The sequence below is a fragment of the Cinclus cinclus genome, chromosome 8 (assembly GCF_963662255.1).
Source record: "Cinclus cinclus chromosome 8, bCinCin1.1, whole genome shotgun sequence".
Taxonomy (NCBI): domain Eukaryota; kingdom Metazoa; phylum Chordata; class Aves; order Passeriformes; family Cinclidae; genus Cinclus; species Cinclus cinclus.
The window spans coordinates 2392254-2419338 of record NC_085053.1 but is presented as its reverse complement, the minus strand read 5'-3'; the positions used below and the strand labels follow the sequence as shown (position 1 = coordinate 2419338).

The following is a 27085-nucleotide window of genomic DNA, read 5'->3' as shown; positions in this document are numbered from 1 at the left end:
AATCCCACAGTGCACTGCTGTCACCAACAGCAAACTCCTCTGTTACCTAAGGACAGGCACAAACCTGCCCTTCTCTGCCTGCCCTGTTTCCTTTTCTGTATTTCTGCTTTCTAGGTCTCCTCACCCCATTGCTGCCCGTGGATTTGGTCTAGTTCTGCTGCTCCAGGTGTGATCGCTGAAGCCTCAATAAAAGTCAATTTGTCTACCAAATCCTTGCCATTATTGCACTGTCCTCATTAATGCACTTCGTAGTCCCATCGCATCCGTGAGTATTTTACACACACGAGCAATGGGAGATGTAATTCTCTGTGAATCACAGAATGCTGCACTCCACAGCTGCCTCTACAAGGAGCCTGTGAGACAGGCAACAGCCCCTGGTAAAAGGCAGGCAGCAATACTCCTAAATATTTGATCCCAGAAAGTGCCTCCTGGTGAGATGCACTAACAAGGTATTCACAGACTCACAGAATCCTAGAACGGTTTGGGTTGAAAGCGACATTAAAGATCATCTCATCCCACCCCCCTGCCATGGACTGGGACACCTTCCACTAGACCAGTTTCTCCAAAACCTGTCCAAGTGGATCTTGAACTCTTCCGGCAAATTCTTCACACTACCGGCAAATTAACCCGGGGCAGAGTTGTAGAAACCAGGAAGGCTTCTCCAATCCAACCTTTTTGCGAGCAAACGCCTTGTGCATCTTCCCCGGCAAGGGGTCCAGGCACCACGTCTCGGCAAGGTACAGGGAGGGCAGACACCCATCCAGTGTCAAACTACACCAAGGGAGGTGTAGGTCGGACATTAGGATGAATTTCTTCACAGAAAGCGTGACTGGACATTGGAACGGGCTCCCCAGGGAGGCGATGGAATCATCGTCCCTGCAGCTGTTTAAGGAAAGACCGGGCATAGCACTTGGTGCCACGGTAGTGTTGGGTCCCACGTTGGACTCGGAATGATCGCGGAGGTCTTTTCCAACCTAACTGAATCTATGAACCCCTCCGCGAGCCTTGAGCCGGCCGCGGCCTCCCCACGGCCCGGTGTGCGGGACTCGAGCGGCCTGCGGCAGGACTTGGGTCCGCACCCCACCTTAACAACAACCCGGCCTCATCCCCTCTGAGGGGCGGTGCCTACAGCCACGATTGACAGCGTCATCGTCCAATCAGCGCAGAGCCCGCCGCGACTGTTGACGGATTGACAGCTGTTTCGTCCAGTTAGAGCAGTGCCCGCCGCTCCCTCCCCGCCCCTCGCCCTTCCCGCGGGTTCTCGCGCAGCCGGCGGCGCCCGCCGGAAGCGCAAGGTGGTCGCTTCCGGCCGTTGCTAGGTAACGGGGCGGGCAGCTTCCGGGTGGCAGGTGCGCTTCCGGGTGCGCGGCGGTGTTACCGGGTCGGGGGCGGCGGCACCACCATGAGCACCATGTTCGCCGACACCCTCCTCATCGTGTTCATCTCCGTCTGCACCGCGCTGCTGGCCGAGGGTGAGCCGTGGCTGTGTGTGGGGGGGGCGGCCGGCAACTCTCGGGACAGGGGGAAGGGCGGCGTTGGGGGCCCTGGGGAGGGGGGCTGTGAAACGGGGCTCGGGGTCATCTGAACCTCCTCACGGAGAGGGCAGTGCTGAATCCCCCCGGAACAGCGCTGAACTCTGGCACAAAACGCTGGGAATTGGGATTATTCCCTCCAGGGGCGAGGATGAAAAAGGACCTAGTGGTTTTCCCCCGTAGCTGTTTTGGGAAGGACGTGAAGAAATCGCCTGACCTTGCAGTGTTGGTGGTTTAAGCTGCTTGAAAAGGGTATTTTTATATTTCAGTTGTTGAAATAGGGGTGGCTTTTTAAAGAAGTGCTTGGATAGGTGTCTTTTGGGGTAGTCACAGGTCCCATTTCTGGCATCGTGCTGTATCCCCATATCCCCTTTATCCCTCCCCCCGCCCCCGTCCCGAAATCTTCATCCCACATCTGCAAAACAGGTTTATCAATACAAGTAACAACTTAAAACTTGTTTCACTTTTACACCTATAGGTCACTTCGTGGTTTATTTTACAGGTCCATTTTACTAGGAATTTGGAATGGGGTTTTGAAGAAAAGGGATGGGTTCTTTGTGCTCCCCTGGCTGTATTATAATGGGGTTTTGTAGACATAAAGTTTAATTTCTGCATGTGGATTTGCTCCCTCATCTCAGGATTATTGCAGGAGGTTTTTACTTCCCTCCTCACTGGCTGTTTGTTTCAGGAATAACCTGGGTGCTGGTTTATCGCACAGACAAATACAAGAGATTAAAGGCTGAAGTGGAAAAGCAGAGCAAGAAGTGTAAGTACTCACCTGGGGCTTTTTTCTGTCCTTAATTCTGCTCTTTTGTTGGAGGAAGCTCAGCCAAAGACCTCTTGCCTTGTCTAAGTTGCCCCTCTTGTCAATGGAGGACAGGAGGGAGTAAGAGATTGGTGCTGGAATTTTTTTTTTTTTTCTGCACGGGAGCAGCCAGTATCTGAAATAAATGTCTGAAATATATTCAAAGATGCAATTTCTGCCTTTCAGGGGTGAAGAGGAAAATTTGAGGTCTGTAGAAAGAAAGAACTGGAGTTGAATAAGGAATACTACGAGGAAAAAAGCATTTTATGTAAAGATTAAAAGTGGTGATTGATGGCAGGTGTTGAGTAAAGACAAAGCCGTCATAGAAAGGTCTGAGCAATCAGCTGATGTAAAACGAAAGTATCCTAATGTAAACTGGAAGCAAATAGGTTGGGAAATATTAGGAAATAAGTCCCAAGTTCATTCCACAGAGAGTAGGTCTGGGAGAGGGTAAACAAAGGATGAGGGAAGAAGGGAAAAGGGAGCTGAGGGTGAGCAGTCAGAAGATCTGCATCAGCTATTAAGAGAAATGGTAAACAGGAGGGAGCATGGAGTGTTTAAATGTATCAGAGGAGAAATTCTGACCTTTCAACTTCAGCTGTGTACATCCTACCCAAGTTACAGCGGTGACAAAGAGACAGCACACGGCAACTGGGGGCAAAATAGAGCTCGTTTTACCTTACAAATATCTCATTATGGTGTCAGTGCTCTTTAATGCATGAGAGAACAATATTGCCACATATTGCTCTTACCAGCCCAGCTTATTCCAGCCTTCCCCTGGGCAGTTTAAACTGAGGAGTTGAAGTATAGTCGTGTTGGTGTCACAGCTCTGACATTAAGGGCTTTTATCACCACAGCAGGAGCAGATGGGGATTGCATCTCTGCCTGCCTCACTTGAATCCCACTTGTCCTGTGTGTGGAGGGAATTAGCCCCAGAAGAGCAAGTTAGAGAAGAAGTTGAAACCCAGCTGCAAACTTAGTGTTTGTGCTGTTCAATTCCAAAAGCAGTTAGCAGGGCTTAATCTCTAGGGTTTAATGATTGCTGTAAGAGTTGAATGCTGTTTGCTTTTATAGCTCTCCTGGTATCTAGGCTATCATCTGTGAAGGGGGTGATGTGAGGATCGTGCATCTCAATTAGTTTTTGATCTCCTTGTCTGATTCCCCACCCCCCCCCCCAAAAAAAAAAAAAAAAGTAAAGCTGAATATGGAGTCAGTAAAAATTCAGCTTTGCTTTTTTTCCCTTCCCCTCTTGCACTGAGGACAGATGGCTGACCTGAGGGCTTAGGATTTTGCCAAGTGGACCACTTGAGCCACACCTTTCAACTGTTATCTAACACATCTGAAACAGGAAAAAACACATTTGAGACCTTAAAGCTCTCCCATGAGAGTCCTACCGATCTTTAGGATTTGCAAAAACAAAGGGGCTGGGTAGTGTGTTTGAGCAGACATTGTTACTCCTCAATTTCATCTCTTCCTGTCCCCTCCTTCCTAGGGAGAGGCTCAGCGTTGGCTGAGGCTGCTGCAGGGGTTGTTCTAGGTGAATGTAGGGGTATATCTACAAGGCTGAAGGCTGTCCTAGGAATTTCTGATGTGTTAATGTGGATGTTCCCACCGACAGTCCTGGAGTTCCTCAGGCTTGGCATGAGGCTTAATAACACTGTCTAGAATTTAGAGCTGGGGCTGTGGGGTTATGTGGACCAGGGCAGGGATGGACTGATGGGGTTTTCCCAGCTGAATTTGGCATAGGGAAGGCTATGGAGACAGTGTTCTGTGAGCCCTAGTACACTGTGTCATCTGACACCTCTCTCCAGTATTCCCGAGGGACACAAGCTCCTTGTTTTCTTCCTTGCCCACAGGAGATCCCCTTGTTCTTTGGGAAAAGCATTTGTGTTTCACTCCATTGCCATGGGGGGTTGATGTTGAGGTGACTTTTCTGGTCTGGTGTGATTTTTCTGGGGAGTTGTGACTGACTCACAGGCATTTCATAAGGCAGCTCTACAGATCCTGGTGTGGCTTGGAAGGTTGGCTGTCTTCATTTCCTCTGGGCTTTGAAATCAGGGTTGGAAGATCTGTGCTGAACTGGTACTTCCCGAGGGAGGGGAGCCCCAGCAGTCAGGTATCTGTGAGCTAACAGTGAGCCAAGGCTCTTTGTTGGTAGAGTAGAGATGGTACATGCAGTTTGCATAAATACAGAGAGTTTAAAGTAAAAAAGAGTTGCTCTCTGTTGTTAGATTGTGGTCATGCTTCATCATCCTTGCTTCCTGGAGTACTCTCATTATAGGTCTTGAATGAGAATATCTCTTGCTTCCTGGAAAAGCCCTTTCTGCTCTCCCAGAACCTCCTTTGCAGCTGAGCAGCACATTTACTGTGTTCCCATTTCCCTCTGCTGGCCTGCTTTGCTGCAGTGCTGATTGATGGCAGGTGCTGATTTGGGGTTGTAGTACCTTTGACCTCAGGCTTCTGCTTAAAAATATTGGAAATACTTCAGTACTAATGAATTGAAGAATGGAGAGGCTGTGGCTGCCTGCTTGGACATCATTTCCCCTGAGAATGGCTGCCTGTGAAGAAAGGATGTAGGAGAACAGACTTCCCTGTATTCTGCTTCCCACTGCAGATAATCAGGAGCAGAGCTTGCCACAAAGCTCTTTTCATTCCACTTGCTGAATCAAAAGTACTGTCTGATACTAGTGACAAATCAGCAAGGGTCACTTGAGCCAAAATTGTCCCCAGACTACTCAGTCCACAGTGTAATGGGCTCTTGACAGAGTTAAAAATTAACCATTCAAATATGTTTCCAGGGTTTTGAAACTTTTTTGTTGTAGTTTTAAGTGAATGCTGTAATCAGCCTTGGTGCTTGATAACTTACTAGTTGTGAATATGTTCTTAGTCCTCCTTGACTGCTTTTTGTGCCCCTGTTCTGCAGAGGAATAAAATGTTTTGTCTGGTGTGTGGAAAAGAAGTGGTTGTATCACTGTGTAGAAATGATGGAGTATCTTTTCCATTTGCAGTGGAAAAGAAGAAGGAAACGATAACTGAATCAGCAGGCCGACAGCAGAAAAAGAAGATAGGTAAGAGTGGTGCCTCAAGAATCATGGAAAGTTGAGAAACTGATGGAAGTGATTATCCTTTCCTTCCTGTCAAGGTTATTTATTCATTTGCCTTACTCTTCCAAGGCAGGAGATACCCAGCCTCCTGATGGTTTTGATCAAATGGGTGAATCACTGAGAAGAGCAGCACCTCTTTCTGAGCTCCCTGACTTTTTCTCCCATTTTAGCCTTGATATCCATGGCTGTTACAAGCTTCAGCTGTCAAAGCTCTTTGCTGCAGTGCATGGCAGCTTGCTGTAGCTACAGGACTGTAATTGTGATTTTGTTTTTTTTTTCCCCTTCATTTGAACACTTTAGAGCTGCAGATGTTCATGTTAACTGTAACTGTGCTTAGCTTAATTTCAGTTTTGATGAATCAGTTTTGCTCAGTTTTAAGCAGTGATTTATTTTTCCATTCTTTTTCATTGTCAGCAGGCAGAATTCTTTCTGGGTTAGGGTAAGTCTTTGAGTACTGAACTAAGCAAGAGCAGGGTGAAGGGATGTTTAAAGGTTTTAGGAGGATCTGCTATCTGCAGGGCTCACAACGTGCAGCAAAGCTCAGTAAAGTTATTGAAGAGATTGTGGCAGGAACACTTCTGAGAGCTCCTGGGAGTTGGTTTCCTCATTCCTCTGTAACACCAGGTAGCTGGATTAGTCATTTGATCTGTACAAAGCTTGGGAATTATAAACACATCTTCAAACAGTTCTTCCTAGGTAGAAAACCTGTTGTCCTTAGATTCCTGAAGGGACAGGAGCCAAAATGCTTCCTCTTGTGCATTTCAGTTCTTAATCTTGACGAATCCCTGCATGGGATGAACACTGCTTGGTGGATAAGGCAACTTTGAAAGTGACCATATGTGACAACTACAGATAACAATCAATTTAAAAAGTGTGGCAATTACTTTTTTTGCAGGGCACCATCCAAGCTGTGTTCCTAGTGGACAATATTTTACTTGTGCTTGGGCTAAACCAATAAACAGTAGAATCTGAGGACTTCAGATGCTCCACCAATTTTTATACACTGAAATAATCTTGTTTTGCAGATAAAAAAACAAAGCACAAAGGGACAAAGATCAGAACTTAGGAAACAACCACTGATTTATTTTGTTTGCTGTGATGCTTGCTGGCCAAGCCTAAGATTCTGACACTGATGTTTTTGGGTTTGTGGGGGTTTTTTGTTGTTTTTGTTGTTCTGTGGTTTTTGTTTTTTTTTTCCCACAAGTGCTGCATAACTTCAGTACTTCATTTATGTTCAGGCAAAGATGAATTCTTGGTGTTTCTGAAAAATGAAACCCTAAATGTCACACTGGACTTCTAGAAAATGACTCGCAGCTGTTAAATGGTTTTGAAATCTCTGATCTCAGTAACTTGTCAAGATGTCAAGGATGTCAAATCAATCTGTAAGATGGGGCATTGTTATCACAGCAAATCTACTTGTGCTGGAGTTCTTCCAAGTTCTACCATTTTAGTTAAGAAAAAGTAAATATTGAGCTGAGGCTTTATGGCGAAGTAACAGCTGTGGTACAGACCTGCCTCAGTTGCCATCTGTTCCGTGCACAGAATAAGACAGGAGGTGTGTGGATGGTATTACTTGGTTTCATAAGGGATGAATCATGCATGTGCACAGGGAGGTAGGGGGAATGTTGCTTGGGAAGGTTTAATTTGGTGTTTCCTACTTAAAAAACTATTTTTAGTTGTAAAATGAACTGATTGTCACATTGTGTCCAAATCACTTTGGGCACTGCTGGAACAGGACACCTTTAGCATTGGTGTAGCCTTCTGGTCTTTCAGTTTAAAGAGATGATTTTAAGGTTAGCTTAAACCTTGCTACTGCTTTCTATGTCCATGTGCTTCTGGAAAAGAAGACAGTGACATTCCCAGGAGTCCACACAAGTGCTGGATGGACAGCTAAGCTAAAACAAAATAAAAACCCCCAGTCCTGGGAAATCTCTTATCTCTGTATCCTCATGGTTTGTGTTTCAGTGAGCAGAGTAAGATGATTTTGGACTCCAGGGAGCTGATTGTTAACCCAGTCCTCTTTCTCTGTGCCTTTACCCAACTGTGAACTACCTAGCAAAGTGCTTAGCTGGCTATTTATGTGTGTTTTGGGCAGGAGTAGACCATTTATATAAGTTGGTAGATCACATGTTCATCTTAAATCTGTAGAAATAGTTGAGAGACAGGTCAGGTATATTGGGCAATCAGAGCTGTGTTCTTTCCTCTGTGTAACCTTTAGCCCACCTAAATAGATGCTTAGTTAACAGCAGAGGGGAAAAAACAAGTATTTGTGCCAAATGGGATTCCTGAAGAGCTGGCCTGAGGTTGCTGAAATGTCCCAGGACACACTTTCCACCTGGCTCAGGAAGCAGGTGTCTGAAAGGTTCCTGCCAGAGGGGATGGTTTGTAGTTAGGAGCAAGTGGGAGTAGCAAAGAGGCTTCTAAGGAATTGGGTGGGATCTTGCTGTTGCTTTCCATAACACTGACTGTGAGTCCCTGTGCTTAGCAGGGGCTTGGGAGAGAATTGAGTTCCTGAGCTGCAGGGTTCTTGTACTGGAGCTTCAGTGGGGACCCTTGACATCCCCATGCTGGATAGCCTTTGGCAGCCCTTCTGCATCCTCCCCTGATGCAGAGGCTACCCAGCACAGAGGCTAGACAGTGTTAAAGGAATAAAGTAGGGCTTTGTCAAAAGGCCTTCAAAGGATTCACCTTGGGCAGTGCAAGAGCCCGGCTGTGGCTCCACCCAAGATGGACTCAGAGTCAGGAGTTTTGACACTTTTATAAGTTTTGGTCCATTTCCATATTGGGGTTAATTGTCCAATTCCAGCTTCAGGTTCTGCAGTCCCATCTTCCCAGATTGCTCTCCTCATTTCCCTGCTGGTTGCACTTTTTGGGGCTGAAGCTGCAGTGGTGTCCTTGGTTGTGGGGCTGGAAAAGGATTGTTTTGTGTGACTGAGCTGTGAGGAGAACTTGCTGACACTTGATATGAAGTTCAGAGTTACACACTAATGCAGTACAGAATCTGGAAAGTATGAAAGCTAAAACTAAAGGCATCACCTGCTTTACTCATGCTGTTTTTTGGATATTCCTTCATTATCCACATCCTTACTTCAGCTGGCTGTTGCTTCCTAGCCCTGGCTACCCTTCTGGATCCTTGGTCTGGAAGGAGCACAAGGCATGACGGGGACATGGGACAGGAAAGGTGACAGGTAGTGGGTAATGCTGAAGGCCAGAGCAGTCTTCCAGTGAGGGACGTGGAAAATGCCCTCTTGAAAATCTGAGTATCTTTGAAGTCTGTGGTGATTTAAGGACAAACTAAATTTTCAGAGTATTTCCTGCAAAGCACAGTAATGCACTCATTACTGAATTTCACGTAGGAAATCTCTTTCTTCTTTGGAGAATCTCCTAGGTGTGAGAAGGGTGCAAAATTCATTACTAAGACCAGCAGGATTTTGGCATTGCTGGTGTGCAGCTCCCAGCTCTGTGCATGGTTTTCCCTTCTGAGACCTCCAGAAGGAAATCCTTACTTATTCAATGTATTTGTGATAGTGTGCAGCAAATTGATCACTGCTCCCTTTGGGAACTGTGGTAGAGGGGCACTGCTTTTGTTTCCTGGCAGCAGTGCTCATGCTCCTGTGTGAGTTGGTTGAGTTAGCAGATCTGACACTGGGTGCATTTCTTTCAAAAGTGCTGAATGGGTAATTCCAGCTGCCTCCTCTCTTTGTGCCTGACTTGCTGCATGTTGGTGTGGTGGAGAAGCAGTTGGCTAGGAACAGTTTTTCACTTTCTACTGTCAAAGAGAGCTGGAGTTGATTTTGGAAGTGTTATTTGTTTGGAGAGCCAAAGAGGTTAAGTTTTCCTGGAAATGAAAACACTCTGGTTTCTAGGTTGACTTAACTGATTATAACTGTTGTTTTTGTCTTTCCAGAGAGACAAGAAGAGAAACTGAAGAATAACAACAGGGACTTATCAATGGTATGAAAATTGAAAGCCTGTTCCTAACTGCTGAAGATTTCAATCAGTTTTCCAACAGAAAGACTTTTTTCAATTGGCAGACAAAGCTGCTTTTCCTCTGGAAAGGTCCTACTGGATTTTCTCTAATAACTACAGATTTTAGTATCAGCCACAGAGTTACTGCCTCATCTGATGCCAGACCTTAGCTATTTTCATCTTTATAAGTCTCCATGATGTTTTTCAAAGTAGAGTTAATTTTTCTGACTTCCTATAACTCTGGTCATAGTAATGATCCCCTGTTGGGAGTCCCCTGGGAATCCCCCTGATGGGTTTTATAGGCTTAAGGGTAAAAATAAACCAGCCTGTGCAGGGTGACAGGACAATTCTTGAACACTTTTTGGCTTCATCTCCCCAAAGCAGCACTTGCCATCAGTGGCCCACACTGCCTGCCTTCATACCCAGTCTCTTTGGGACTTTTCCAGTCACTTTTACAACCTCTCTGTCTCCTGGGTCACCCTTTTTCCCTGTTGATTTCAGTGAGCTGTACAAAGCCTGTTTTTAAGGGTGTGAGCTCATAACACCTCAGTGTGGGCTTGTTTTAAATATCTCCAACCATTTTGCTTGCAGGTTCGGATGAAATCCATGTTTGCCATCGGCTTCTGCTTCACTGCCTTGATGGGAATGTTCAACTCCATGTAAGTATCAATATCAACTTCCTGCATTTTTTTCTAAATTTTTCATGGTGAACATATTTTCCACCTTCCCTTCATCACTTGAAGTGTTAAGAGTGGCATTGTCCAGCCAAGAACCATAAATAAATAAATAAATAAATAAATAGATCCATATTTCTTATGAGGATGTGGTGGTTTGGTTGTCACATGCATATTCTGCTCAAGAGAGAACATTGAGTACTGAACACAAGCAAATTGAACAAATTACATTCAGTCTAGACACAGCTTTAATATCTTTTCTGCATAGGAACATCCTGATCAGGGCAAGTTTGGTGCACGTCAGGCAAACATCTTCAGTCTTCAGCTGCTTTGGCTTTGCTGTAGTGGTGTGACCAAAGAATGCTCTTGCAAACCGAACTGGGTCAGCTCCCTTCCCCTTAGAAATGAGCTGTAATTGCAGAGTTTGTTGTTGCCCTTCTTGAGGTAATCAGAGTCCAGATGTAAACAGGTCCAGGCATGGGCTCCAAGCTTCATTTGTTTTAAAAGTGACCTGGGATAGGTGTAGTTTAAAAAAACAGACAAGAAACCCCAAACTGGGTTGCGTGGTTATAGACAGCTTTGTTTCAGATATGCAAAGCCAAAGGGCTGTGTTTGGCTTTTAAAACTTGACTCACTTGAGATTTGAACTGTTGGCTGTTCAGTCTGAAGATGATATGAGTATTGTTAGGATAACCTTTAGGAGGTTGCTTGATATCTGGGCAATATCCTTGCCCTGCAAACAGGAATTTACAGGAATTCTTGGGCATGGAAGCCTTTGGCTTCTGTGCTGGCAGTCCCCAGGGTAGTCAGTTGTTATTTTTCTGGAGATGTGTGGGTGGATAAATTGCAAACATGGGGTAACATAATAACCGAAGTGCCACTGTGTGGATCCTTTATTTATTCAGCTTAGTCAGACTTCAGCACTGAGCGTTCTGAGCAGAGCAAAGCAACCCAGCACTGGAGGATTTTAAAATTTGCGTACAGTCTTAAGTCAGTGATGTCTCATTTCACTGCAACTCTGAGCAGGGCTGGAGGTGCATTGTGAGGACTGAGGGGTCTGAGGGGGCATTTGCAGGGTTGCACTTGAGACCTCCAAGTGCTTGCCTTGCTCTTTGGGTACAATACAAACACCAGCACCTGCCCCTAAAGCAAACTGAAAAACAAACTAAAAATGCTTTACCCCACTGTACCTACTTTCCTAGAGGGGGAAGAGGCAGTTGCTCTGAGTATTCTGTGACTAACAAGTACTACAGAGCTGTAAATTTATTAAGAATTTTAGGAAGGGATTGATTTGGGTTAAATTCTGTATGGCTCCTCCTTCCATAGATATTAACTTAGAAAAGACGTAAAAGAAACCAATAAACTTCTACCAAGTTTACTTGTCTTGTTCTTCTTTTGAGGATTCCTGCCCACAGAGACCATGCTACTGAACAAAGAATTGGTGTGAACCTTTGGGCATATCTTTTATTTAACTGCCTCTTTCTTTAGAGGGAATCTGAGCAGCAGGAGTAGAGGCACTGAGGGTGTGGTAGGAGAAAGAGGAAAAGGGTGGCTGACACCTGAAGTGGCCATGACCACCTTTGCTGCTTTTCCTGTTTTTGTATAAGTTCATGGCTGCTGGGAAAAAAGGAGAAGGAATTGTGTGGGAGCTGCACCCTTTGGAGAGGTACTTTGCAGATGTTGCTACTCTTAGCACCTCACCATTGCCATGTGCCCCCTTAGTCAAACTGGAAATCACTAGATGATTTCCTGCTGTCATTCCTGGAGTATCAGCAGTAGTGGGGCAGCAGGTTGAACTGTGATGGAAGGATGTGGAAGTGTCAGCAAGGCTGGTTTAAACCCAGAGAGCAGAATGCTGTGCCCAAGACAAACAGCTGAGTGACTGTTGTGGCTTAAAAGGTTCATTATGGCAGTGAGATCTGCAGTAGCAGTGGCCTCCAAGCCACCTGGGATTTCACCTGGGGCAGAAATTACCTTCAGTGTGTCTCAATTTTCTCTTGCCAGGAACTTTCATGCAATCACTTCCCTGCCTTACTCTAAGAGCTGTGTATTCTGGTACCTCTTGATAACTGTGAAAACCTGCTGGAATTAGAAGCAGGTACCTCAGGGTGCTACTGCTGAAGTACTTGTCATTCTCACAGCAGGAATAACGCAGAGTTTTAAGCCACTGGGGGATGTTCCAGGGAGATAAACATCCGTTCTGAGCTCTTTTGCCAAACTGCCTGTGAGATGTAAACAAAGTTGGCGTGTGTTTGAGCCGTGGCTGTGTGAATGCATCTCCACAGGAAAGAAGGCTCATTTAGGATCTCTTGAAACAAGAAACACCTGTTCGAAAATCAGCACATGCAGAGAAAATAACATCCAAATATGCACATGCTGATGAGGCATCATACACATCTACATCAAAAGATTGGGTCGACTGTCTGGCTTGGGAGAAATCTTTGCAAACTGGCCAAAATTCACACTCTGCCTGATGCCCTGGAATGTGGGCCTGGAGGGATTCCAGGAGCAGGACATGCCGCTCAGAATATGCGGCATCATCCTGCCTCTGCACTGCCTGCATCTCCACAGCTAATGCAGAGAAACTGGGCTATGAAGTGCTCTGTTGGTGGCTTTCTTGTGCATCCAGCTGCTCCAGGGAAGGAAAAGGTGTCTTTGATTTATGCTCTGGTTTAAAAATGCTGTTTTGCTGGAAGCAGAGGGTCTGTCTTGTTGCAGTAACTGCGGTACGGCAAGGTGACAGTTGTTCATCTTTTATTGAAATGCTGACTGTGTTCTGCTAAATCTGACTTTGAAATAAAGTGCACCAGAAAACTGAAAAACACCAAGATTTCATGAACCAGCAGCTTGTCCAGCTGATCACTTAAACCACTAGGAAACACTTTGACGATGGTAAAGCTGTTCCTGAGGGAAACCTACCCTGTGGAGGGCTTGGAGAGAGAGATGTCTTTATCCTCCTTGGTGTAGTGTATGGAGAGGGGCTGGAGATGGCAGCAAGGCCTTTTAGCCTTCCATGTGGTCTTACCTGCTCTGGTGGCCTGTTGATGATCCTCACTTGTTCTTTCTATATCCAAAAGCTCTTCTGCTGTCTCCATTGGTGATCCAGTGCTCTCTTTTCCAGATTTGACGGCCGAGTGGTGGCAAAGCTTCCGTTTATCCCCCTCTCATACATCCAAGGTCTCTCCCACCGCAACCTCCTGGGTGAGGATTACACTGACTGCTCCTTCATCTTCCTCTACATTCTCTGCACCATGTCAATCAGACAGGTGAGTCTGTTTTCCCTGAAGCAGGGAAAGCATATCCTCATCCAGGAGGAGGAGTATTGCACGTATAATCTTGGATCTGTTTGTGGTTTCTGTGTTTGTCTTCATTTCTGTGCCTCGTGTTCAAAGCAATTCTAGGCTGGGATCATTAAAATAGTTGCTGTCCTGGATGGGCCTGGAAGACTGGGCTGGAGACTTGCACCAGGGCTGTGGGACAGAGTTGGAAGAAATGGCTTCCTGACTTGTTTGACAACTTTGTCTATTGTCATACCAAGAGATTGTCTCTATAAGAAGCTGATCTAAATCCTTCTGCTTAGTTATTATGACTTTTACAGCAATATGTGCATCTTTACAGAGAGCAGCATCTTTAGAGGGAACTTCCTAGGTGGCTTACAGTTCTGTGAAAGTTTCATGAGTCCATAAAGCTGCAAGAAAAGTGAGGAAAGAGTTAAAACTGCTCTTTTGGGTTTGTCCTTCCTGTTTTTGCTGGCTGCCTTGTTTCTTTCAGAGTCTTAAGAACTGTATCTTTGGTGTCAGGTCTCTCCCAGCGTTAGAGATGTGACACAAGGGTTTGGTGTGGTAAGCCAAGACTAGGCTCCATAGAGCTCTGCAGCAAAGCTCCACAGTCCCATTTTTTGGAAGAGGGTATCAGTGAGGATAAGGGACCTGTTCAGGGAGGTTCACTGGCAGCTCAAGTGGCAGAATGGCTGGTGAGGACAAGAAGGCCTTCTCAGTGCAACAAGAGGTCTCTTATTTTCCACCTCCACCCACAGGGTTCTGGGGATAAGTTAATATACTCTGGATGAATGCTGGTGCAACTAGCTGCAAATTTTCTCTTCCATGTTTGTATTTCCCTTCTCTTTCACTTCCTGAGTTCTTGTTGCTTTTCTCTCTCTCTCTCACCTGTTGCTTTTCTTCAGGGGTGCCAAGGAAACTTGGACTAAGGGACTTAGACTTAAAACAGATCAGCAAAGGGAAATGGTGTGTAATTCCAGGAGTTGGGGTGAGCTTGATGGAGCAGCTCTATAACACAGAGTTCCTTTAGTCACAAAGGGCATGCTGGTGGATGGAATTCCCCTAGCCCTTTGCATTGGGTGTTTGTGCTGAAATGGATCCCAATCTGGTCCTGTGCAAAAGCAGATAATGAATTGTAGAATTAGTTATGCTGAAAGGATCACTTGGGTTTTCATCTGGATACCTCTCACTCTCAAGCAGGCCCAGCTTCACCAAAGGCCAGGCAGGGGCTTCCTCACTCTCTTTGCTGTCACTTCCCAGTGACTAGGGCAGGGTTTGCTGCTTTGAAAGCACTGAGAGCTCTTACTGAGCTCTTAGGATCACCTTCCAGAATTCTTGGCATGCTGTGGTCTGATGTTATTCCTTCAGGCAATCTTAGCTGGTGCTGCTTTGCCTTACCTCTTACATGGAAAGTCCTTTCTTTACAGTGTTGCAGATTATGATAGGAAGCTAAATGGCAACACCAGCAAGATTTTTCTGCACCATTGGGTTGATTGGGGAACTCTCTTGCTGAAAATTCCCTCATTTTTTGTCCAAAAATACAATCTCTGTGGTTAATTCTAATGCTGGGCATTTCCTGATGTTTTATATGGTGAAATTAGTGGGCAGCATGGACTGAGGGGCAGAAATGCCAAGCTCTTTGCAGTGGGTTGAGCTTTCCATAAAACTTCTGGGCAAAAATTGCCCTTGTGCTCAAGAGTTCCTGCTGATGTCCCTGTGGAGGAGAGGAGTGAGTTTATTGCTTTGGAGAAAGAAGGGTGTGAGACTGCAATCTCCACAGTGCTGCCTTATCTACGTGACCATGATTAACAATTCCTGCACTTCTCCAGCTGTCAGGCAGCTCAGTTTCTTCCTCCTTGCTACTTGAGGGAAGGGCAGGGACATCTTAGTTTGCACAAGAGATCAGAACTGAAGCTGTGATTGCTGCTGGCATCCTGCTCTTGGATTTATTGCTGTTTGAAAGAACCTAGGTGATAACAGCATTGGGAAGAGGACTTCAGAGCTGTGACAGGCTGGGGGAGAGGGCAAGAAAGTAATTAAGGGCTTAAAATTGTGCCAAAAACTTGAATTTGGTGCTTTCGGTAACCTTGGAGGTGAAGGCTTTGTGATCCTTTGTATTTCACTGTGTGCAGAAGGGGAAATCTTGCCAGGTTGGCTTCAAATCAGGTGCTGGCCCAGGGGAGGACAAGTGGTGTGGGAGTCAGTGTCTGGCTTGATGCTGCTGGCACAAGAGGAGGAGCAAATGTACCAAAAATCAGGGTAAAGGTTGTGAACAAACCAAGGAGACCATAGTCCCTCAATCTTTCCTTAAATCCTGGAGCTGCCTATGAAACCATCAAAGACAGGGAAGAGCTCTGTGGAGCTCAGAGGTAGAGCAGGAACTCGGGTGTGTGTGAAAAGGCAGCGACCTGGTGGGAAATGCAGGGGAGTTGTGGGGGTTGGAGACTGCCGGGGCGGTGATTGAAGTGACATTAGTGGGACAGGCAGGAGCAGCATCAGGGACTCTCTTCATGTGGGGGTGATAAACTCTTCAAACACTGACTGGGAAGCTTTGCTGCCTGTGACCTGGCCAGCATCTCCCAAAATAGTCACCTCACAGTGAGTAACTTCCTTTGCGCTGTTCCCAGCTCTCCCTGGCACGTAAATCCTGTCCCCTAGTTCCTCCTGCCTTCCTGTTTGGAGAGAGGAGGGTGGCTGGGAGAGGCCTTCCAAGGGTCCTTGAGCTGTTGGGTTTTCAGCTGGGAAAGTCTGCTGCTGGGCTGGGTGGGAGGTGCAGTGTCAGGGTTACATCCTCTGTCGCTGCTTCTGAGCTCCCAGGCTTCACCTGTGCTCTTTGGGAAGAGGGATACGCTGCTGTTCCTGGGCTGTTTGCTGCTCTTCACTTCCTTTTCACGTGCATCTGAACTGTAGATTAGGCTGCTTCTCACCAAAATGTGTTCTCAGTGGGAAGGGGAGCCAGCAATTATCCCTACTGCCAGGACTGTACTTTCCCACAGAGCTTGGTCTTAGGACAAGGAGCCACTTGCTGCCTCCTCTGAAGCCCCTTCTGGTTTGGAAGACCAAAGCAGGAGCAGCTCTTGTGCTTCCTGCAGTCATTTAAGGAAAGATCAGAAGAGCTCCGATGCGAGATTTGGATCCATAAGTCTTACTCTTCCCTCCCTACTCCTGAGGGTGATGGTTGAGCTTGTGTTGGAAGTGGACTGCAGATTTCCTTGTCCAAGGTGGCCCACGGCAAATGGAACAAGGTTTCTGCTGGACCTTGCCCTATCTTTGGTGTTTCCAGGTATAGATTTCGGGATTGCTGTCCAGCAAAATGTGCTTTAAGCTAGTGTGCAGTGCTTTCTGCCTTAAAGAGCAGGGAGGTCTATGTGTAGGGATAATGCTGGAAAGGGTCTGTAGTCTGGAATTCAGACAGATTGTCATCTCCCTTCCTCTTCAAGCAGTTGGAATAAACTTTAGCACCGCAGTTGTCTCTCTTTTTGCTAGAAGGAACGAGGAGGAGGAGGCAATGCAGGCTTCCTTGGTTCCATGGATGGCTGCTAGAATCTCTGCTCTGCGGGTGAGCCGGCAGGAAGCTGACAGGACGCCGCTCTGGTGGCTCTGCAGCACCCTCTGGTGTGCTTGGTCTGTCCCTTGACTGCTCCTTTCCTCCTTTCTGTCCACTAAGAGGAACCCACAGCAAGGAGTTAATGCTCTCATAAGTACATACTTGGCTGCTGAATATCAACCAGTGGCTAGTTTATGCATGCCAGGACTAAACCTGATGTAATTCCTCTTCAGTGTTCCTTGCGTGTGGGCTGAAACCTTCCTTTTCATAATTTCCAGCTAGAATGAATCCCAATTTTATTCTAGCTACTGTGGAATTACAAAACTATCTGCCTTTCATTTTTCTCTTCTCTCTCTCATTTTTTTTACATTTTCTTTTTTATTCTCCTTCCATGATAAAAAAGTTCAAGAGCTCTGTGACCTTGCAGTCTGACCTATCCTGACCGTTATTTTGGAGAGGACACTCAGGTTTTAAGAGAATCCTTCCTCCTTTTGTTGTCTCGATAGCCAGCACTCAGGTGGTGACATGAGGAGGACACAGCGGTTTTCTTCTTTGCCTTGTGTCTCAGATGTCCCTTTTTTTGCCAGCACTGCAGGAGCAGCATCTTGAGCTGGAGTTCCTTACATTGGAGGATGAAACTCAAAGGACTGATCGCTCTTTGTAGTTGAACTCTTGTGAAATTTAAAAGAAATTTCACAAAAATCAAGAAAAACATTCAAATTTAAATATTCTGCTGTGATTTTTTTGGCTTATGCCTGGCTCTGCTAATTAATTCTTCCCCTGTTTGTTGCTTTTCACTGAAGCACCCCGCTTGGATGCAGATGAGGTCATCCCAATAGTAGGTTTTGGGGTTTGCTCCATACGTCCTGTTATCCTGTATGTCTGCAGCACCCCATTGTTCTGTGTGCAGCACTGGCATTCATGTTAATTCTGGGACTAAGCTCCTGACTTGCACTTGGCACACACTCTGGTTGCCATGCTGCTGTCCCAAATTCCAGCTGCATTAGGAGACTCCAGCTCCCACGGCCACCACCAGCAGTGCTTTCTGGAATTTGGGAAAACTGAGGGCTGCAAGGGTATGCCCTTGAGCAGGCACTGGGAGCCTTCACTGCAGTTAGATAAAATACCACTGCAATTTAAATAGCTGAAAATGGGAAAGAATCCTCATCCAAAATATCGTGTGCAGAGATGGGGAAGAATGGCCCAGCCATTCTAGACTGGCTCCATGATGAGCTGTTTAGAACATTTAGGGAGAGAGGTTCAATATACAGTAGCCAAATGGATTAAGACTATGTGGGTGAGAACCTGAATCTGTTGAAACAAATGGTGAGGTTTTACTTGTGCTACTGGAGAGAGTCCAGTAGAGGCCACAGAGATGATTTGGGGTCTGGGACATCTCTAATGAGGAGAGACTACAGGAGCTGGGCCTGTTTAGTCCAAAGAGAAGACTGGGAAAGAATCTTGTCATATGAATGTCTCAGAGGTGGGTTTCAGTGGTACCCAGCAACAAAATGAGGAGCAGTGGCAACGAACTAAACAACAAGACGTTTCACCTCATCGTGAGAAAGAAATTCTTTGCAATGAGAGTAGCAGAGCACTGGAACAGCTGCCCAGGGAGGGTGTGGAGTCTCCCTGTCCAGAGACATTCCAAACCCACCTGGACATGTTCCTGTCACCTGCTCCAGGTGGCCCTGCCTTGGCTGGGGGTTGGACTGGATGTTGCTATTCCGTGAGCAGAGCCGGGATTTCTTCCTCTTCGTTTCCCTCACCATGGTCTGACCTCCCCTGCTCTTTGCTGTTCTTGCAGAACATCCAGAAGATGCTCGGCCTTGCTCCTTCCCGGGCTGCCACCAAGCAGGCAGGAGGCTTCCTTGGTCCCCCACCTCAGGCCGGGAAGTTCTCCTGAAGCACAGCCCTCGGGGAAAGCCTGAGCAGTGCAACAAGACTGCCTTGGGGAGGTAACGAGACAGGATTCTGCACCAGGCATCACCCGTCCAGAACCAGGCTATGCAGTGTTGAAATCATCATCCATTTGGACTATTCCACCAGCAGTTATTCGTTCATCCAACCAAGAAACTTCACTCGGAAGATAACGCGACCTTTGTTTCTGAGTAATAAACGGCACGGGCATGTTAATTTATGTTAACGGCGTCTCTTAATTGGGCGATGGGGAGCGGGCTCGGCCGCCTGGCAGCCGGAACGCCCCGGCCGGGGCGGGCCCTGACGGTGAAAAGGCGTCCGTGGGAGAGGCGGCGCCTCTGAGCCGCGGCGCCTGACGGGATCCGCCGATGTTGGCACATTCCCGGCTGCCGAGCCTCCTCCTCCTCCTCCCCCGGCTGCGCGCCCTCGCTCCCGGCCTCGCCATGAGCTCCGCCACCGGCACCGTCACCGTGCAGCAGCCGCTCAACTACCGCTCGGGCAGCCGCGTCCAGCCCGCCGACGGCGGGCAGCTGGAGGAGGTGTTCGAGCCGGCCACAGGTACCGGGGAACCTCCAGGGGCAGGGAGAGCAGAGCCTCTGTGCCTGCAGGGCCCCGTCTGCTCGGCTGAGCCCTGGGTGCCGCCTTGCGCGGGTGTCCTGCGCGCCCTGCTGCTGCTCGCCCATCGTCGTTCCTTATGTAGAAATCGGCTCTCGCTCTGTTAGGGGCAGTCTGACTTTTGACAAAAAAACCCCCACGATTTAAATACCTCTGTAATTGTGGTTATCGGTCTGTAGCGGTGCTCAGCGGAATCGCTTCTCGGCGTTTAACCGTCCTGAGGAATGTGTAACGAGAGTGCTGTAGAAGTGTAACAAACTCAACTGGGAAATCCAGGAATTTTGTAGCAACTGGAGCTAATTAGTAACCAGAACACGACTGTGGAGAGTGTCAGATCTTTTAATTCGGACCAGCTGAATTGCAGTGCCTCTTCTGTGGCTGATTACAAAGCAGTGGGTTTCACTGGGAAGTTCTGCACCTGGTTTAGGTGGCCTGACTGAAATTTGTGGAATTTGGTGCAAGATAAGCCCAAATTTTCTGAGATTTCCATCTCATTCATTCCCTGTTTAAAACGTACCCAGGTCGTGTGCTGTGCAAGCTGCCCTGCTCTGGGGAGAAGGAAGTTGATCTGGCTGTGCAAAGTGCCAAAGCTGCCTTTAAAATATGGAGTCAGATGTCGGGCATGGAGCGGTGCCGGGTGATGCTGGAGGCTGCCAGAATTATTCGGGTATGTTTTGGGGGGCAGAGGGTTGGTTCTGTCTCTGAGCTTCCTTGTGGGTTATTGTGGCTTTTGGGGGCTACAGCAGGACTTGAAGAGCTCCAGGAGTTGCTCAGGAGTTAAAACCCACCTTTGGCCAGAAGAGACAGTCTCAGGCAGGGCTTTGGTCTTATCACTGGAGTCAGCATCTGTGCCTGGAGCTTTGGCCTTATCACTGGATCCAAGGCCAATATGTGCTTTCTCAGCTTAATTCTGTTAGAAGACGTAAAACTGAAAACACCCATTTGGCATCTTGTGGGGTTTGTGGTTCTTTTAATAGCTCCAAAGATTAAATTTCACTGCACACAGTTTCAAAGCTGAAATTGCATAACTGGCATTGCTGAACTTTTGGCTTGTCGGAGGCTGTTGTTACATGACTGGAACATGTCCTGGCAATAAGAGAAAGTAGGAGTGCTGGTTTTTATGTATCAGATAATACACATGGGGGAGGATGCACATAAGCAAGGTTTAGCACAGACTCCTCTCTGAGATAACAGGTTCTTGGGCATCAGAGTTAATCTCCATCTAGGCACAGATCTGTAGGATCCCAGACTTTCTTTCCCCGTTGTGTATAAGTCATGAGAAAACTCTTCTTTATGCCAAACTTTTGCTTTTGCCAGACTTTCAGAGCAGGGTAATATTTCTGCCTGGGAGATGGACTGTTAAAGGATGGTTACCAGCTGCATTGCTTTGTCCCTCTTCACCGACCTCTGGTTCCACCCTGATCTTGCTGTTTGCTCTTCCCAGTTCACTTCTGCGAATTCTGATCGCTGCTTGCCAGCCGGCTTTTAAGTTCTTGTTTGTTCATCTTTTAGATAAACAGGGATGTTAAACAAGACTGGACCAGCAGTGAACCCCAGCAGCTCAGTCACCATGGGGAAACTGATAGGCAGCAGTTGGGAATGTCCCTTTTGGAGATGATCATTTCTCATGGCAGGATCTTGTCTGGGACTTGTGTGCTTGGGAAGCAGCTGTCTCCTTGTGGAGTTCTACTCTTCTCTAACATGTTATCTCTGTCCTGTGCCTCTCACAGGAGCAGAGAGATGAAATTGCCACCATGGAGACCATCAACAATGGGAAATCCATCTTTGAAGCCAGAGTGGACATCGACATATCCTGGCAGTGCCTGGAGTATTACGCAGGGCTGGCAGGATCTCTGGCGGGTGAGCGCATTACTGGAGTTTGCTCTTTGCTCTCTGTCCCACCTTCCCTGGTACCTCCAATGGCACAAAGCCATCTTTGCTGCTGATTTCCCTGAGAGATGGACCATTCCTTTTCCTGAAGACCTTGGAAGAATTCTGAGAGGTCTTTGCCTAGTGCTCTCTGGGGCACTCACACACTTTCTGTGAGCTTGCTGGGGTCAAACTGTGTCTCTGCTCCCACATCTGACCTCTGGGGGCTCTGATCAGACAAAAAGGAACTTTGCTCTTTTCTTTGCAGGTGAACACATCCAGCTTCCAGGGGGATCCTTTGGGTACACTCGGAGAGAACCACTTGGGGTGTGTGTTGGGATTGGAGCCTGGAATTACCCTTTCCAGATTGCCTGCTGGAAGTCTGGCCCGGCCTTGGCTTGTGGTAATGGAGCCTTTCTGCTCACATAAGTATCTCTTCAAAGCCAAGTGATCCTGTGGGGGAGAGTGATTTCTGGGATGAAGTCTATGATTGCCTTGAAGTGTTGAAGGATTAGCAGAATGTTCAGGCTGTTACTCTGGCAGAAAGGGAAGGGAAATGGAAGGAGGAACATGGCAGATGTCAAGAGGTTAGGAGTGCCTCCAGAAAAGCACTGATGGCTTGGCTTTGTACCAGATGGAGAAAGTCTTTGGAAATGTCTGCAGCACCCCCATCTCCCCCAGCTCTCTCCCCAGCAGGACGGGCACCCTTTTGCTAGTTGCAGCGATAAGCTGAAAGTGTTTCCTCCTCTTCTGAGAGAAACTTCCGGGATCTGTTGAGACAAACTCATGGTATGGGGTGGGGGTTGCTTTTGTTTCTTACCTGAAGCAGTTCGGGTGTTAACCCCACCTTGTCTGTGTCTGGGTTCCCTTAGGCAATGCGATGGTCTTCAAGCCTTCACCCTTCACCCCCATTTCTGCAGTGAGGTTGGCAGAGATCTTCACAGAGGCTGGAGTGCCCAAGGGGCTTTTCAATGTGGTGCAGGGTGGGGCTGCCACGGGCCAGTTCCTCTGCCACCACCCAGATGTGGCCAAAATCTCTTTCACTGGCAGTGTGCCAACTGGCATGAAGGTAAAGGCACCTTGAGATGAGGGGTCTGTAGTTGATACATCCTTGAGCTTTTCTCTGTGGGGCCTGTAGAGGAAGGGTGTGGGTCAGCATTTTTGGGCCTGAGCAAGGAGCTTGCAGCACATGCAGGGTCATGATGGGGATCCAGTTAACCTGCTGGGCATGGGCTTGGGAGAGAAACTCCTTGGTCAGCTTCACTTGCTTAGCCCCTGGTTGCAGTGCAGTCTCTGAGCTGCTCAGGTAGGTGTTGATGTCGTGAGGAGAGTATGTGAAACAGCAGCACAAGAAAATGTGTTTCTGGCTGCTATAAAGCACTAAAGCTGCATGCAACCTACTGTTTTTAAGTAAGAGTTCTGTGAGTTTCTCACCCTCAATCTATTATTACAAAACTAAAGAAAGACTTTTGGAAATAAATTCTGAGTTGATGAAGGGGAAATGTTGTCCATGAATTCTCCCTACATGTGCGTACCCATGAGTTGCAGTGACAGATGGCAGCTACAGCTGCCTGCAGCTTACACTGAGCACGAGATTTCCTGCAAATATCTTTCCAGATTTTGGATTTTGTTGGTTTTATCTGTAAGAAAACAACCCCCAAGCCCTCTGAGGCTGTCCTCAGTCTGAACTAACCACATCTAGGGAACCCAGCTTGCCCTTTGTGCTGTTTCTCTTGTTGGTGAATGGTCCTGCAGGAAGTCTCCCTTTTGGGTCTCTCTTGCCTCTCTCTACCAGCCTCCTGTTGGCCAGTGGGTCATTTATCTCTTGTGTCCTTGTTCCCCTCAGATCATGGAGATGGCAGCTAAAGGGATAAAGCCAGTCACCCTGGAGCTGGGGGGCAAATCCCCCCTTATCATCTTCTCAGATGCTGATCTGGAGAATGCTGTGAAGGGAGCCCTCATGGCCAACTTCCTTACTCAGGGTGAGGTGAGTGTCTGTGGGGCAGGAGTGCTGCTTCCCAGGGAGGCAGGGTGGGGCCAGCCTGTGACCTCCTGGAAGTGAGGGATGCCCTGAAGCTCCCACCTTGCCACACCTTTCCCTGTACAGTGTCAGAGGGGATGCCCTTGCAGGATTCAGGGCAGGGTGTCCCAGCAGCGTGTGCCTTAGCCACAGGACACACTGTTCTGTCCTTCCCAGACATGGAGCCTCCCTGTCACCAAGCACCCAGCTCAGCACAGCTGCTTCTGTGGCTCCAGTCTGGCACTCATGGCTCAGGAGAAGCTGTGCTGGTGTCCCTTTGAGGGGCAGCAGGTTCCAGTCTGGTGTGCTGAACCTGAGGATAGGGTTCTGTCCTTCCCCAGTTCAGGATATCCATCAGCGCTGGGGGTTTTGTGTAATCCTGCTGGCAAACTTGCTCAGTGGGGTCATTTCTGGAAATTCAGAAGTCAGCTCAAGGTCTCTGCTGCTGGTGACCTGATGGTGTTTTTGCCACCTGGTGGCATCAGAGCCACTGTGTCCAACAAGGGCTGTTCAGTGCAGTCAGGGCCCCAGGGTGATCTCCTTGCATCCCTTGTGCCTGGGGACAAGTTAGCTGTTGTAGCAGCTGTGGAGGGGCTTTTCTAAGAGCCTCTGGAGCAGGACCCAAGCAGGGAAGGACTGTGGAATGCTGCGTTTCCTATTCTGAGCTGCCTGTCCTGTGTCCCAGGTGTGCTGCAATGGCACCCGGGTGTTTGTGGAGAGGAAGATCCTGGATACCTTCACAAAGGAGGTGGTGAAACGCACCCAGAAAATCAAAATTGGAGACCCACTTCTGGAAGACACACGGATGGGAGCCCTCATCAACCGGCCCCACCTGAATCGTGTGCAGGGCTTTATCAAGCAGGCAAAGGAGCAGGTGAGATTGTGATGCTGCCTCATGACTGCTCTGAAATCTCTCCTGTTAGACAAACACACTGTCAACTCCTCTCCTGCCCTGTGCCTTCCTAGTTAAGCTGGTTTTTTTAGTTGTTTTTGGTTTATTCCGTGGTGTGTTGGACCACTAGATACAGAAGTCTGGGATCTGATGGGATGCATCCCAGGGTCCTCAGTGAATTGGCTGATGTAGTTGCTGAGCCATTTTCCATGATACTTGAAAAATCATGGCTGTCAGGTGAAGTCCCAAGTAATTGGAAAAGGAAAAATACACATTTTCAAAACCAGTGGACAGGAGGAGCCTGGGAATTACAGACCCATCTGTACAGCCTCACTGCTGTAACTGTGGAAAGATCATGGAACAGATCCTTCTAGAAGTTGTGTTAAGGCACGTGGAGGACAGGGAGGTGATTTGAGCAAAGTACAAGGTGCTACACCGGGGTCAGAGCCACCCCTGGAATCAATCCAGGCTGGGGGATGAACAGATGGAGCAGCCCTATGAGGAAGAACTTGGGAGTGCTGGTGGATGGGAGGCTGGACATGCCCCAGCTGTGTGTGCTGGCACCAAGAAGCCCCCCATGTCCTGGGCTGCATCCAAAGCAGTGTGGGCAGCAGGTGAGGGGGAATTCTGCCCCTCTGTCGTGCTCTGGTGAGACCACACTTCTCAGCACAAGAAAATCATGTGAGGAAAGGCTGAGAGTTGGGGTGGTTTAGCCTGGAGAGAAGGTGACTGGGAGCACCTGACTGCAGGATTCCAGGAGCTCATAAGAACGATGGGGACAAACTTTTTAGCAGGTCCTGCTGGGAGAGGCCAAGGGCCAGCCAGAGCTGGGCAGGATGTTCCTGGATGTGCCTGCATCCCTTCCTCTCTTGGCTCTTTTCCAGGGGGCAGAGGTGCTGTGTGGTGGGGACCTGTATGTGCCAGATGACCCAAAGCTGAAGAATGGCTACTACATGCGCCCCTGTGTGTTAGGTAGGATCCATCTCAGACATGGTACCATGGGTGCTGTGGGATTTCTCCTGAGAAAGCTGAGCTCATCTTTGTAACCTGGCTCTGTGATGTCCCCAGATGGGGGGATGTCTGGATGGGGGTCCTAGAGAGAGCTGAAGCTTTCAAGAACTGCATCCAGGGAAATCTGTGCTGCTGGAGGGCCTGGCAGGAATGGTGACATTGGTACTTTTGAGGTACAGGGTGTGCCTGGCTGCTCTGCCATGCTGCGTGCTGTCTCCAAGGCTGTGTGGGTTGCTGAATGCACAGGCTGTGCTGCTGCTCTTCCTCCTGAAGCACTTGTGCTCTGCCACACTTCCAGGGAACTGCAAGGATGACATGACGTGTGTGAAGGAAGAGATCTTTGGGCCTGTCATGGCCATCCTGCCCTTTGACACAGAGGAGGAGGTTGTGGAGAGAGCCAATGCCACCAAATTTGGCCTGGCAGGTGGTGTATTCACCAGGTATGACTGGGCAGTGCTGTGGAATCATTCTGGGGAGAGGAAATACTGCAGTGATTTGCTGCTCCTCTTGTAGTGCCTGGGCATGGGTATCCTCTTCCAGAAAAGCTGATGCAAGGAATTGCCTAAAAGGAAATTTGTAAATGACTGTACAGCTCCCATTTTTTTTTTCCTGAAGTGTTGGGTGGGCCCAGCTGTCCCTTGGGTTTCTCCCACCCTGCCTTGGCCTGCTGCCTGCCTTTCTGCACCTCCAGGATGCATCAGGAGCCTGCTGAGCTGCTGTTGGCTACTTGCCTCACTCCTTATTGCTGGTGTCCTTGTCCTGCCCCTCTTGAATCAAATGCACTTTGAGCAGTCTTGGGAACTGGTGCTGCCTCCTTTGAGCAGGCAAAGACAGAGTAGGGCATGTTGGACTCCAAAAAGCAGTGTGGCCTGCTGGCCTTTCTCCAGAGATTGTTGCCTGGCAGGAAAGGAAGGGATCCAACTGAGTTGCCCTCTTCCTGCAGGGATATCCAGAAGGCTCACAGGGTAGTGGCTGCTCTCAAGGCCGGGATGTGCTTCATCAACAACTACAACATCAGCCCTGTGGAGCTGCCTTTTGGAGGATACAAGTCCTCAGGTGAGCTCTGTGTGACCTCCCCTGGTATAGGCCAGCTCCAGGGGCTGCAAGTGGCTCCTGGCACTGCCTGGAGCTGTGTCCTTACTCCAGCTCTTCCCTGCAGGATTTGGCAGGGAGAACGGCCGGGCAGCCATCGAGTACTACTCGCAGCTGAAGACTGTCTGTGTGGAGATGGGTGATGTGGAGTCGGTGTTTTAGTGGCTCTGGGGCCTGCTCAGGGGAGCATCAGGCAGCTCTTTCCTGCCAGCCAGAGATGTGGATCATGTACACAGCACTAAAGTACCCTACAGTTGTCAGTGGGAGGAAGCAGAGCTGGAGCAGCATTTAGCCACCCTGCTCCTGAAGGGGGGGTTGTACACACAGGGCTCAGCTCCGACCTGGCTGGTGGACAATGGGAAGCTCGGAGCAGGAGGCACCAATCTGGCTTTGGGCAGCAGCTCCTGCAGCCACAGACGTGTTACCAGAGGCTTGTCAGTGGCCAAGGCCAGGCCCAGGCTTCCCAGGCTGTGTGCCTTGATTCCCATTGCCTTCCACCCTCCACCAACTTCAGTTCTGGCTTCTTAACAGGTAGGACCCTACTCAAAGCAGGTATAAGCTCTTGGACACAATGATATCCTGTAACTATCCTAACCCTGTCTCTTCTGTGACCACATAAAAGCCTTAAGTGTAGCATTGTTTATTCCCTCTAGACCCTTGGTAATCTCAAGTTTTGTTTTTTTCTATCTGTACCTTACTTACAAGTGCGACAAAACATTGTGGGGAGGTTTGGCTGATGCTGCCTGGGCCAGGCATG

The 27085-nt window shown here is 48.2% G+C and overlaps 2 protein-coding genes across 2 annotated transcripts; both read left to right on the top strand.

Moving 5' to 3' along the window:
- The first annotated feature begins 1358 nt into the window (after positions 1–1358).
- Positions 1359–19076, top strand: TMCO1 (transmembrane and coiled-coil domains 1). The gene is made up of 7 exons (XM_062497381.1): positions 1359–1472; positions 2221–2298; positions 5346–5405; positions 9349–9395; positions 10002–10069; positions 13206–13350; positions 18717–19076. Exons 1-7 carry the CDS (start codon positions 1403–1405, stop codon positions 18813–18815), a joined length of 567 nt encoding a protein of 188 aa, XP_062353365.1. The 5' UTR covers positions 1359–1402; the 3' UTR covers positions 18816–19076.
- A 12-nt stretch (positions 19077–19088) lies between these two features.
- On the top strand, positions 19089–26515 carry ALDH9A1 (aldehyde dehydrogenase 9 family member A1). Its single transcript, XM_062497380.1, has 11 exons — positions 19089–19387; positions 19966–20111; positions 21175–21304; positions 21582–21716; positions 22186–22382; positions 23160–23300; positions 24019–24207; positions 25110–25197; positions 25535–25676; positions 26180–26292; positions 26396–26515. The coding sequence occupies exons 1-11, from the start codon at positions 19198–19200 to the stop codon at positions 26488–26490; spliced, it is 1566 nt and encodes a 521-aa protein (XP_062353364.1). The 5' UTR covers positions 19089–19197; the 3' UTR covers positions 26491–26515.
- Positions 26516–27085: the final 570 nt, after the last annotated feature.

Excerpts from the sequence above, each read along its gene's own strand:
- TMCO1 (XM_062497381.1), top strand. The coding sequence starts at position 1,403 with ATGAGCACCATGTTCGCCGACACCCTCCTCATCGTGTTCATCTCCGTC. Across the intron at positions 2,299-5,345 it reads GGAAAAGCAGAGCAAGAAGT|TGGAAAAGAAGAAGGAAACG; the intron begins GTAAGTACTCAC and ends TTCCATTTGCAG. Across the intron at positions 13,351-18,716 it reads GCACCATGTCAATCAGACAG|AACATCCAGAAGATGCTCGG; the intron begins GTGAGTCTGTTT and ends CTGTTCTTGCAG.
- ALDH9A1 (XM_062497380.1), top strand. The coding sequence starts at position 19,198 with ATGTTGGCACATTCCCGGCTGCCGAGCCTCCTCCTCCTCCTCCCCCGG. Across the intron at positions 21,305-21,581 it reads GCTGGCAGGATCTCTGGCGG|GTGAACACATCCAGCTTCCA; the intron begins GTGAGCGCATTA and ends TTTTCTTTGCAG. Across the intron at positions 24,208-25,109 it reads TCAAGCAGGCAAAGGAGCAG|GGGGCAGAGGTGCTGTGTGG; the intron begins GTGAGATTGTGA and ends GCTCTTTTCCAG.